The sequence below is a fragment of the Salmo trutta genome, chromosome 11 (assembly GCF_901001165.1).
Source record: "Salmo trutta chromosome 11, fSalTru1.1, whole genome shotgun sequence".
Lineage (NCBI taxonomy): Eukaryota > Metazoa > Chordata > Actinopteri > Salmoniformes > Salmonidae > Salmo > Salmo trutta.
Window position 1 is genome coordinate 5,924,346 of NC_042967.1, and position 13,118 is coordinate 5,937,463.

General features: G+C 44.8%; 1 protein-coding gene across 9 annotated transcripts in view; it reads left to right on the forward strand.

Moving 5' to 3' along the window:
- The window catches only part of LOC115202135 (sorbin and SH3 domain-containing protein 2), a 91,117-nt gene extending 85,591 nt beyond the window's left edge, over positions 1-5,526 (forward strand). For 8 of the 9 annotated variants that reach the window (XM_029766055.1, XM_029766059.1, XM_029766063.1 and 5 more), the window contains 4 exons: positions 2,050-2,148; positions 2,472-2,509; positions 2,981-3,087; positions 4,673-5,526. In XM_029766055.1, coding sequence (XP_029621915.1) covers positions 2,050-2,148; positions 2,472-2,509; positions 2,981-3,087; positions 4,673-4,734 — 306 coding nt within the window. In that variant the 3' untranslated portion in view covers positions 4,735-5,526. The remainder of the gene's footprint in view (positions 1-2,049; positions 2,149-2,471; positions 2,510-2,980; positions 3,088-4,672) is intronic. The other variant, XM_029766062.1, reaches the window with a different exon arrangement.
- Positions 5,527-13,118: the final 7,592 nt, after the last annotated feature.

The window sequence follows — 13,118 nt, forward strand, 5'->3', positions numbered from 1 at the left end:
CGAACCACTCTCCCTAGCAGGCAGAGGGGGGTTCTTCTGCGCTGAACCCGAGCCAGCGGACACCCACGCAGATTTATTGCCGTGGTACAGGCTCAGTGCTCAGCCAGTATCCCTAGAACTAGAAACAGAACCCCCGTCTCTTCAGGAGCAAGTGGACGATCCATATGATCAGTTGTTGTCTATGATCCTGGATCAGCCCATGTGTGACGAAGACGGGGGGGAGGTTCTCAGGCCGGCCGTGGAACCCCCGCACGTGGCACAGAGCAGGGTTAGGCTCGAGACGGAGTTTCATAGGCCCGTGACTACACAGCCCATGTCCATCACGCAGGACAGCCAATCAAAAAGGGTGAATAGGAGGACGGCGGGTTCTCAGAGGCCGATGACATTGTACATTGAGGAAGAGGAGGAAGCTATAGGAGGGGAAGAAGAGGAGGAGGAAGAAGAAAGGAACATTGATATAGACTGTGGTACTATAACTGTCCACAGAGAGGGACTGAAAACAGAGGTAGCGCATGATGTGTGGACCAGGTTTCAGACTCAGTTGAAGCATACACACATGCTTGCTAACACCTAACCCGAGCCAATTCCAAGCAGTTTTACAGTTTGATAATACATTTAAGATGTACTTATTATAATTAAAAATACATGGTTAACCAGGGCTTGGATATATGGAGGCTTTTTCAGTCATGATTGAAATGGAATTGACCCTAAACCCCTGTAGTTTCACATCTTGCCTTTTCTGGCTCATTTTACTTGATTATGCAGAATAATGCTTCGATAATGAACCTACATTTTGGAATGGTGATTCAGCTCGAGGTTTGCCGCTGGGTGTGATTGCTGTCACATTTTCCTTCCCTTCCCAGGCTGATGTCTATCCTTCTCGCTGTCACAGCACTTTGTGCAACCCGGCACAGTTAGAGCCCATCACCATCCTCCCTCCCCCCATCTCTCCTCCCTCCTCACCACCCCCCGCTTTTTACTCTGCCTCACAACCAGCTGAAGCCCTGGCTATCTTTTCCTCCTCTCCTACACTGTCCCGTCTTTCTCCCCCTCCCCCAATCCCCCTCTCCTCCTCGCCACAGATTGTGCCACCCTGCTCTCCTCCCCCCACTTCCCTCATCTCTACCTCTCACCTCTCCTCTCCTTCACCCTCCTCTCCACTTCTCACCTCTCCGCCTCCCACCATCTCACCCCTCCCTACCTCCCACCCATCCTCTACTCCTCCCCCCACCTCTCCCGCCCCTCTCTCTTCCTCCCTTTTGGCCTCACATCAACCTATCCCACCCCTGGTCTCCCCTACTCCCCCCCATCCCTCTCCTCCGACCTCCCCCATCCCTGACGCACAACAGATGCTCCTTTCCTCCCCTCCCCCCTCTTCTCCTCCTCCTCCTCTCCCTTTCTCTCCCTCCCCTCCACTCATACCCTTTCCAGAGCCTAGGTCTCCTAAGATCAAGGTAAAAGACACTGCAGGTGCTCATATTGTGTTACAACAACTTATAAGAAACACTAACTCAAATCAACCCTGACGGACTGTGTGTGTTGTGCCCTAATACATTTTTATTAATCACCTGTTGGACCAGTGAGGTGTGTGAAAACAATGCGTAAATTAGCAGCATGTTGGACGTCTGGTTGCAGATGCCCATATGCTCAGTGTATGCCCATGTTGATATGAGAGTGCCAGTGTGTGTACCCAGGCTAGCTTCTTTTTTATGTATTGTGTGTAGCCTATAAGAGGTGTATAGATCACCTATAATGTATAAACGGTGTATGCCTTCGTATGCATGGGAAGACAGCCCTTACCTACAGCATGAATGCTCAGGAGTTTGCAACCGAAGTGTCTTTGTGTCAAATGACAACGTATTCCCTATATAATGCACTAACCTTTACCTTTGTAACAAAGAATGGCGCATTATATAGGGGATAGGGTGTCCTTTGGGACAATACCAGTGATTCTCTGTGGTCAAAATGGCTGCTCTTGTTCTTTCTGAAAATGGAGGCTGACGGCCGTCTGTCTTGTTGTTGTTGTTGTCGCATTTCTGGTTCTTTCAGCCTCCTTTTAAGCACGACCTCCTCGCGGTCGATGGTAAACCCCCCCGTAGCCCCGTCGCGACCCGAAGGTCCTGTCTGTCGCCTGTTAGAGGTCGAAGGGTAGGGGCGTGACACTAGCAGCTGTGCATTGTGGGGAATGTCTTCTTTGTTCTCTAATAATACCCTGTTGGTTACCCCTGGATTTCAGTGCATGATATTGTTTGACCACATTTTAGTGCATTTTTTTCTTTGTGGGGGATTGAGCATTGAGATTGTTTTTGTTAAGGATTGGATTTAAAAAAAAAATGTATTCTGTTCTCATCTGAAAGGGGAATGGAGTCAAATGATAAGTGTGAATCTCAAAGCAGTGGATTTATATCACCATATCAACTGTTTGTCACACTGTACTTATTTCTCTCTCTGTCTCTGTCTCTCTGTCTCAGAGGATTGTGCAGGATTCGCTCCATGGTGGAGGAGACCTGTAAGTAACATTAGAATCTCAGTCATTGACACAACAATAATAATCTTATCATAGGACTGTAGCTATGTGGGTTATATTTCCAGGGTTGTGGCCCCATCCGTCGTTCTAGTAATGATCAATATCTTCAGCAATATCATCTCAGATGTTCTACGTTACATTTATTTAATTTGGAGTCAGGTATTATCCGTCAGCATAGCCCCCTTATCACTTGTACAATCAGCATTATCATCATCAACATACATTTTACCTGACACTCTCTTATTCAGAGCAATTAGGGTTAAGTGCCTTGCTCAAGGGCACATTTTTCACCTAGTCGTCTCTGGGATTCGAACCAGCGACCTTTCGGTTATTGGTCCAATTAACCGCCAGGCTACCTGCCTAGACCAACATTACCCATCAATAATGATCTTATCACAAAGCTATAGCGGTGTGGGCCACGTTTCTCACACAGCCATGGTTGTGTCCCCCCAGGTTCCAGGCCCTGTACAACTATCTGCCCCGTAACGAGGACGAGCTGGAGCTGAAGGAGGGGGACATCGTGGATGTCATGGAGAAGTGCGACGACGGCTGGTTTGTCGGTAAGAGAGGAGAATAAATACTTCACCTTTTCCTCACAGAATCACAGTACTTTGATTGTTGAAAAGCTAAGCTGTTGTTATCTATCCAGTCATGACAGAAGATCGGAAATAGTTTCAAGGTTAAGGGTTGAAGGGTGCATTTTTGGAGACCAACTCTCTGGTAGGCTGTAGTAGAGGGTTCTTCAACCCTGTTCCTAGAGAGCTACCCTCCTGTAGGTTTTTGCTCCAACCCCAGTTGTGACTAACCTGATTCATCTCATCAACCAGCTAATTATTAGAATCAGGTGTGCTAGATTAGGATTGGAGTGAACCGAGAGGACAGTAGCTCTGCAGGAACAGGGTAGGAGAGCCCTGCAGTTAGTAGATTTGCAGCAGTGGATACTGAATTGCATTTATGTTTAACTCGTACCCCACTCTCACCAGTAGGTGGTGCTCTAGTTCCTTGTAATCTACTGCCTGTGTCCTGAGTAGAACACACTTCAGCTCCATCCTGAAACAACCCCTAGCCTATAGGCACTTTGGGCGTACATCTCAAAGACTTTGATAAGGATAAGAAATGTGGTAATGGTCCCACCTTGCCCTCTGATAGCCAAGCACGAATTTCTGCCACATTACTTAGATCTATGCAGTCCTCTCAGATTTACAAATGCCTAGGAGCTATGGGGAAGTGCCTAGGGAGTAGGGGCTAGGGGAAGTGCCTAGGGAGTAGGGGCTAGGGGAAGTGCCTAGGGAGTAGGGGCTAGGGGAAGTGCCTAGGGAGTAGGGGCTAGGGGAAGTGCCTAGGGAGTAGGGGCTAGGGGAAGTGCAAAGGGAAGTGCCTAGAGGCTAGGGGAATTCCCTAGGGACTAGGGGCTAGGGGAAGTGTCTAGGGGCTAGGGGAAGTGTCTAGGGACTAGGGGCTAGGGGAAGTGTCTAGGGATTAAGGGATAGGGGAAGTGCCTAGGGAGTAGGAGTTGTTTCAGAACAGGGCCTTCCTCTCCCACTCTGAAATGTCCACTTAATTCATTTTGACCACTCAGCCAGATACCAAACGGTGATATTACCACTACAGACTGGTTGCACTGAGAATTCATTTGACCCCTCACTTCTAGGTCCTTGTATTTCCTTCCTTCCTCAAAGTCCAGCCATGTTGCAATGGGATTTTGGGGGGGCCTCTGTGAAATCTTGCCAATTAGCTCGACGAGATCTTTAATTTCCTGAGTTGGATGTTGATTACATTGCAGTCTGGTAGGAATGCTGCTAACTAGACAGACAGCTTCTGAAACATAAACTTTGGTTTGAATGTACAGTCTTGGGTTTATTTTAATGGTGCAGGGAATCATTTGTGTTTTTTACAATATTTGAATACACTATTTAATACAGCAATTCTTTGGATAGTTCCCTCTGCATAGAAGAACCACTGAAATTCTAGAATCAATCACTTCTAGTGGGCTACAGTATGTAAACGGACACTTTTCATTGTTGATTATTATTAGCCTTTATTAAACACATTCTCTTTTACAATTACAACCTATAATGTTTTAATGTCACCGTGGATGTCTACATAGTGGAAAATTGGCATCTCTGTTTTTGTGTTTTTGCAAAGGGACTTCCCGACGGAGCAAGCAGTTTGGAACCTTCCCAGGAAACTACGTCAAGAAACTATAATGATGAATCCGGTCCACCTCCGCACCCTCCTTACGTGGACCCTTCCATCTCTAGCACAACCCATATTGGACACAACCAACCCGGAGTAAAGTTGCCCCCAGACACTGATTTGGGTCAGTTTTGCACTTTCCCCACCATTGGTTAAGGTTAAGATTGGGGGAGGTGGAGCTGACCCTAGGATGACCCCACTACGTCCGGTCATCCAAGAAGCCTTGCCCAAGCATGTGCGACAACGTCACAACAAATATTTAGTTTTAGCTCTAACTAGCCAACTCTAAAGGAGACTATTCCACTAATTAAACAATTATTTTCTAAATGATCGAGAAGAGGTAGAAGAAGATCCATACTTTTGAATTCCTGTCACCTCAGATACTGAAGGAAGGGTAGCCAAACAAGATGGCCACCTTTTAAGTGTTGACATCTGCTTTTATTTGATTTATTAGATATATTTTAACCCAGTAATGTAATAACTTGCATTGATAAGTTGATGGTGTAACATTCAGAAAGGTCAAATATGGTAAAGATAGAGTTAAAGATGCCAAGTAAACTGCCATTCAGGATTGCCTTGACGTCATCATGTCAGCCATCTTGGTTTTGGACATGTTTCTTTTCCCTTTTTCCTCAGTGTTAAATCAAAACAGAGACCCCCCTAACTGTGTTATCTGTAATAGGGGGGCAGGTTGGTATTTTCAGAGCAGTATATTGTCATAGGACATTGCAACACATTTCAATGTTTAATCATTTGGCAAATGCTCTTATCCACAGCAACTTTCAATAAGCAACATGAAACAACCACAGCGTTATTAGTAAAAAATCTTCTTCATAAATGTCATACACCAACACAGGAACACACACCTATTTCCCTAGTGAATATGATGACGCTGTCTAATGCATGATACCCAAAAGTGTTGCTGGAAACCACGGGATAAGGTAAGAAATGTTTGAAGGCAAATGCATTGATATTGAAAGCATATAAATATTTTTATTTATTTTATTTCACCTTTATTTAACCAGGTAGGCAAGTTGAGAACAAGTTCTCATTTACAACTGCGACCTGGCCAAGATAAAGCAAAGCAGTTTGACACATACAACAACACAGAGTTACACATGGAGTAAAACAAACATACAGTCAATAATACAGTATAAAAATAAGTCTATATACAATGTGAGCAAATGAGGTGAGATAAGGGAGGTAAAGGCAAAAAAAGGCCATGGTGGCGAAGTACATACAATATAGCAAGTAAAACACTGGAATGGTAGATTTGCAGTGGAAGAAAGTGCAAGGGCTAAATTATAGATGGGCTATGTACAGGTGCAGTAATCTGTGAGCTGCTCTGACAGCTGGTGCTTAAAGCTAGTGAGGGAGATAAGTGTTTCCAGTTTTAGAGATTGTTGTAGTTCGTTCCAGTCATTGGCAGCAGAGAACTGGAAGGAGAGGGGGCCGAAGGAGGAATTGGCTTTGGGGGTGACCAGTGAGATATACCTGCTGGAGCGCGTGCTACGGGTGGGTGCTGCTATGGTGACCAGCGAGCTGAGATGAGGGGGGACCTTACCTAGCAGGGTCTTGTAGATGACCTGGAGCCAGTGGGTTTGGCGACGAGTATGAAGCGAGGGCCAGCCAACGAGAGCGTACAGGTCGCAGTGGTGGGTAGTATATGGGGCTTTAGAGACAAAACGGATGGCACTGTGATAGACTGCATCCAATTTATTGAGTAGGGTATTGGAGGCTATTTTGTAAATGACATTGCCGAAGTCAAGGATCGGTAGGATGGTCAGTTTTACGAGGGTATGTTTGGCAGCATGAGTGAAGGATGCTTTGTTGCGAAATAGGAAGCCAATTCTAGATTTAACTTTGGATTGGAGATGTTTTATGTGAGTCTGTAAGGAGAGTTTACAGTCTAACCAGACACCTAGTTATTGGTGGTTGTCCACATATTCTAAGTCAGAACCGTCCAGAGTAGTGATGCTGGACGGGCGGGCAGGTGCAGGCAGCGATCGGTTGAAGAGCATGCATTTAGTTTTACTTGTATTTAAGTGCAGTTGGAGGCCACGGAAGGAGAGTTGTATGGCATTGAAGCTCGTCTGGAGGGTTGTTAACAGTGTCCAAAGAAGGGCCAGAAGTATACAGAATGGTGTCATCTGCGTAGAGGTGGATCAGAGACTCACCAGCAGCAAGAGCGACATCATTGATGTATACAGAGAAGAGAGTCGGCCCAAGATTTGAACCCTGTGGCACCCCCATAGAGACTGCCAGAGGTCCGGAGAGGCCCTCCGATTTGACACACTGAACTCTATCAGAGTAGTTGGTGAACCAGGCGAGGCAATCATTTGAGAAACCAAGACTATTGAGTCTGCCGATGAGGATGTGGTGATTGACAGAGTCGAAAGCCTTGGCCAGGTCAATGAATACGGCTGCACAGTATTGTTTCTTATCGATGGCGGTGAAGATATCGTTTAGGACCTTGAGCGTGGCTGAGGTGCACCCATGACCAGCTCTGAAACCAGATTGCATAGCGGAGAAGGTGCGGTGGGATTCGAAATGGTCGGTAATCTGTTTGTTGACTTGGCTTTCGAAGACCTTAGAAAGACAGGGTAGGATAGATATAGGTCTGTAGCAGTTTGGGTCAAGAGTGTCCCCCCCCTTTGAAGAGGTGGATGACCGCAGCTGCTTTCCAATCTTTGGGAATCTCAGACGACACGAAAGAGAGGTTGAACAGGCTAATAATAGGGGTTGCAACAATTTCGGCAGATAATTTTAGAAAGAAAGGGTCCAGATTGTCTAGCCCAGCTGATTTGTAGGGGTCCAGATTTTGCAGTTCTTTCAGAAAATCAGCTGACTGGATTTGGGAGAAGGAGAAATGGGGAAGGCTTGGGCGAGTTGCTGTGGGGGGTGCAGTGCTGTTGACCGGGGTATGGGTAGCCAGGTGGAAAGCATGGCCAGCCGTAGAAAAATGCTTATTGAAATTCTCAATTATAGTGAATTTATCGGTGGTGACAGAGTTTCCTATCTTCAGTGCAGTGGGCAGCAGGGAGGAGGTGCTCTTATTCTCCATGGACTTTAAAGTGTCCCAGAACTTTTTTGAGTTTGTGTTGCAGGAAGCAAATTTCTGCTTGAAAAAGCTAGCCTTGGCTTTTCTAACTGCCTGTGTATATTGGTTTCAAACTTCCATGAAATGTTACATATCACGGGGGCTGTTCGATGCTAATGCAGAACGCCACAGGATGTTTTTGTGTTGGTTAAGGGCAGTCAGGTCTGGAGAGAACCAAGGGCTATATCTGTTCCTGGTTCCAAATTTCTTGAATGGGGCATGCTTATTTAAGATGGTGAGGAAGGCATTTAAAAAAATAACCAGGCATCCTCTACTGACGGGATGAGGTCAATATCCTTCCAGGATACCCAGCCCAGGTTGATTAGAAAGGCCTGCTCGCTGAAGTGTTTCAGGGAGCGTTTGACAGTAATGAGTGGAGGTTGTTTGACCGCTGACCCATTACGGATGCAGGCAATGAGGCAGTGATCGCTGAGATCTTGGTTGAAAACAGCAGAGGTGTATTTAGAGGGCAAGTTGGTTAGGATGATATCTATGAGGGTGCCCGTGTTTATGGATTTGGGGTGGTACCTGGAAGGTTCATTGATAATTTGTGTGAGATTGAGGGCATCAAGCTTAGATTGTAGGATGGCTGGGGTGTTAAGCATGTCCCAGTTTAGGTCACCTAGCAGCACGAGCTCTGAAGATAGATGGGGGGGCAATCAGTTCACATATGGTGTCCAGAGCACAGCTGGGGGCAAAGGGTGGTCTATAGCAGGCGGCAACAGTGAGCGACTTGTTTTTAGAGAGGTGGATTTTTAAAAGTAGAAGTTCAAATTGTTTGGGTACAGACCTGGATAGTAGGACAGAACTCTGCAGGCTATCTCTGCAGTAGATTGCAACACCGCCCCCTTTGGCCGTTCTATCTTGTCTGAAAATTTTGTAGTTAGGGATGGAGATTTCAGAGTTTTTGGTGGTCTTCCTAAGCCAGGATTCAGACATGGCTAGGACATCCGGGTTGGCAGAGTGTGCTAAAGCAGTGAATAAAACAAACTTAGGGAGGAGGCTTCTAATGTTAACATGCATGAAACCAAGGCCATTACGTTTACAGAAGTCATCAAAAGAGAGCGCCTGGGGAGTAGGAGTGGAGCTAGGCACTGCAGGGCCTGGATTCACCTCTACATCGCCAGAGGAGTAGTAGGGTAAGGGTATGGCTAAAAGCTATGAGAATTGGTCATCTAGGATGTCCGGAACAGAGAGTAAAAGGAGCAGGTTTCTGGGGGCGATAGGTATAATGTACAGACAAAGGTAATGTTGGATGTGAATACAGTGGAGGTAAACCTAGGCATTGAGTGATGATGAGAGAAATTTTGTCTCTAGAAACATAATTGAAACCAGGTGATGTCATAGCATGTGTGGGTGGTGGAACTGAAAGGTTGGATAAGGTATAATGAGCAGGGCTAGAGGCTCTACAGTGAAATAAGCCAATAGACACTAACCAGAACAGCAATGGACAAGGCATATTGACATTAAGGAGAGGCATGCTTAGCCGAAGGATCATAAGGGTCCAGTGAGTAGTGAGGTTGGTTGGGGTCACGGCGATTCAGACCGCTAGCAGGGCCATGGGTAGCAAGCTGGCAGAAGATGGTCTGTTTTTAGCCACCTCGTGCGTTATATTTCTATTTGCAGAGCCTTCTATTTGCACCGGAAGGCTCTGGATATCTGCCCTCTATGGGCCTACAGTCAATTCCAGTTTTTCATTATAGTGTTTGCGAACTCCTATATGGGCGAGTTATTTCAAATGTGGAAGTGGCAATCGTTGATGTTTTATTTTTAGCCCTTCTTTTTGAACAATTACAGTACATTTTGTACTTTAGATGGAAAGTAATATTTATAGATTTGGGATTTTATTGATGGTGGACTTGGCGTTTTATCCTTTTTCTCATTTGAAATTTATGAGTACACTACGGATTTTACAAGTGAGAGCTAGATTGGATTGTCGATAGGGCTTTAGGAGTTTGATACCTTTGGAAAAACATATGCAAAAGCAACCCGTTTCCCCACTTTTGTTTTATGTAAAGATATTTATAATGGGAAAAGTATTGAATATTGATAGGACGTCATTTATATATCTCCGTCCATAAATATAACTCTGGATAGAGCAATATAAGTTTCTCAACTTACTTTGTGTACTTTCTTCTAGTTGAAGTGGCCTAAGGTAAAGTGTGCTTTTGGTTCATTTCAACCACAGCAAATCCCCTTGTCATGTTTAAGATAACGAGACAATAGCCTAAATTTGTTCCCAATCAAGTCTGACATTTACTTTTGTCAATATACAACAAACCTTCAGGTCTCAGCAATAACACAACCCTCCTTTTTGAAACGGTGTTATTTTATTCTATGATGAGGTTTTCTTTTTAAGATCGCTGTTGAATACTGTATTAGGAATTACATAGCTAATGTTGCCGCCACATTCATTGCCTTTGTCCAAATGGGATGTTTTACTTCACTCTAAATTAATATAATCAGATAAGCGGCGTAATTGAATTGAATTATACAGTTATCTTCCTGGAGTTGTTATTTTCTCTATAGATAATTCTGACGGCGACCTTTTTACTGTCCGGAATGAATGAAGCGATTAGTGTCAATGCAATAGCTTGTAAAAATGTATTTGAATAACATTTGTTAGGCATACTTTTTGTGTTCAATGAATGTGATTTTAAGAATTTATTTTGCCTTTTTTTTGTGTTTAAATGAGTATCTATTCACATAGGAAGGACACTGACCGCAGAACAATTGTTTAAGCACCTTAATATGTAATTACTTTATTTTTGGTTTCTGTCTTTGGTTGGTTTTGTTCTCGTTTATTTTTCTCACCATCCCCTTTTCATTCACCCTTCCCTGAGTCGTGTTCATTAGGGACCAAACAGAAGAAAACTGACTACCTGGACATGTCCAATAAGAATTGCAAATGTTCGTGTTCTGTTGCAAACGTTTCCCGTTGCTATCCCTAATGAACACGACCCTGGCATGTGAGAGCACTGCGTGTCTGCTGGTGCTGTTTTTTTGTACGTCTTTTGTATGGAGCTGTAAATCGATGACATGATCCACTGCTTTATAAACTCTTATTTTCTCACCCACCATCCGTTTGGGTTGCCTTTTCTCTTCTCACTTTTTCACACCAACTTTTCCTACATCCACCCCAATTGCCCCATACAGTATGCAAAAAAAAACATAAACCCACTATAAAACATTTATAGTGGGTTACACTACTTTAAGGTGCTCTTTATGAAGGGTACCTTGGTGTAAAGTGGTACCTTGTAGTGTTACCAGGGATAACTGCTCTGGAGACCAAAATGGAGAATAAGGGAATGTACTTTACCCATAATTGAATAAGGATAGAATGTAATGTTTTAAATATTTCTAGTCTGCCTTTGCTACCACTTTCGGGGACTTTAAAGGTTTTGGACTGAAGACGTGGTCTTTTGGAGGATCCCCGGCTCACATTGGAGTTGTGTATATTGAATCAGAAAGGGGGGCTACAAGTGCAGATTAGGTTTGTCCAAATGTGAACTCAAGTGGATGCATTGCAATGACATTCTTATTACAAGTCTTTCTACAAGTCTTTCTGCTTTCATTTACAATTTTTGGGTACTATATTACTAATAAATTCTGCCTGATAATGTCTGTATTTTTCTCTCTTTGGAAAGTCTGATAACAGGCGGACTCCTTTTCTCACTGGTGTGACAACATGGTTATACAGTAGTTAAGTTCTGGTGTGGTCCACGTAGGAATGACTATGCAATTAAGCTGTATGTATCCAAAAAACATTTGCCCCAGGATACTTCAGCTGGTGACTATCAGGGAGGATAAAGACAAAGGAGCCCTCTGTTGCTGGGTAAATCTGATAGATTTATTGACGGGACAAACAAACAAAAGGCATATGTTTCGGCATAAATCGTCTCCATCGGAGCCTTTTGTTTAAGCTGGGCTGTAGCGTGTTTGGATATAAAAAAAAATCTATTGGTAAACTGTGTATATTCCAGGAAAGGTTCAAGTTCACGCTGCCCCCATATGTTTTGGACTGTATTGTTGGACCAAGACAATTTCAAGTATTCTATGTGAAGTAGGTACGTATTTGGAGACGTGTGTGTGTGTACACTCCTACAGACACACACCATCCCAGACATCCTTTGTTTGTGTAGGAGTCAGCTCCTTCCTAAAACCTGCCCCCATGGCAACTGTACAAACAAACCCGGACTGATACGTCTTGAGGGAGGTATGTTAGCCATTTCAGGAGATCGACACCGAAGGGAGAATGAACGACTTTAATGTCATCATAATTGAGCTTATTTAAAAAAAAAAAAAAAATGGCCATCCATTGTTTTGATTGGCTTTCTTCCTCCCCATAGACATTATGGAAACAGACTTCATGCACAGAGGGAGGGCTGACAACTTTATAATGGGTTAGCTTTTCTTGCTTCAATGCTTACTGTGCGTTTACATTGTTGTCATGCACATATACACATAAGAACTGCTTGTGTTTTGACGGATGACTTAATTGCATTAGATATTTTTGTAACGGTTTCTGTTAGGAGTGCGAGAGATGAAGAAAAATTGCCTCCACTAATGGTTATGCAAACACCTCCGAACTCGTTTCTGTTAAACACTCACGAGAGAGAGTGTGTGAGTGAAACGTTAAGAACTGAATGGAAATTGGTTCGTGTCCAGATCACACAAACAGAAAAATAACGAGAGATCTCAAATTAAGTGAAGAGTGCGAAAGAGAGGCGGGGGGGAGAGCTCTGGGCCCGCTAAAGATCAATAGGCCCTGGAATGCTGCTGTGCCTGGGGGACCTCCAGGGCCTGCGCGAGGAGCTGCGCCTGCAGACCAAATAAGGGCAGGAGCAGCCGGACGAGAGCGTCAGCCAGAGTGCGGAGTGGGGGACCCAGTCAGGCTCCGAGGCAACCCGGGGACGAGGAGAGACGAGTGGGTCGCACGCTCACAGACACTGGCCTACCTCCACTCTTCCCCTGGATGTTCATAGGCATACAGGTGGAGCAAGAGAGCGAGACGACAATGCTGGAGAAGGATGACGCTACACGAGTTGGCTGAGTTCAAGTGTAACAGGTACAGTATCGTGTTCAGAAAGAGCTGCTACGTCCGAGAAGGAGGTGGAAAGAGGGGGAGAGAGAAAGTGATAGAGAGCGAGACCAAACAGAAGCAAAGGAACACGGGAGTAAGTGTCGCCAGCCAAAAGAGGAAAAAGAGCGAGAGAGAGGGAGAACTGCCTCTGGTCCTGAGTCGGGGCCAATGACTTCACTCAGGGGGTGGGGTCCCACCCCGTCCCACCCCCA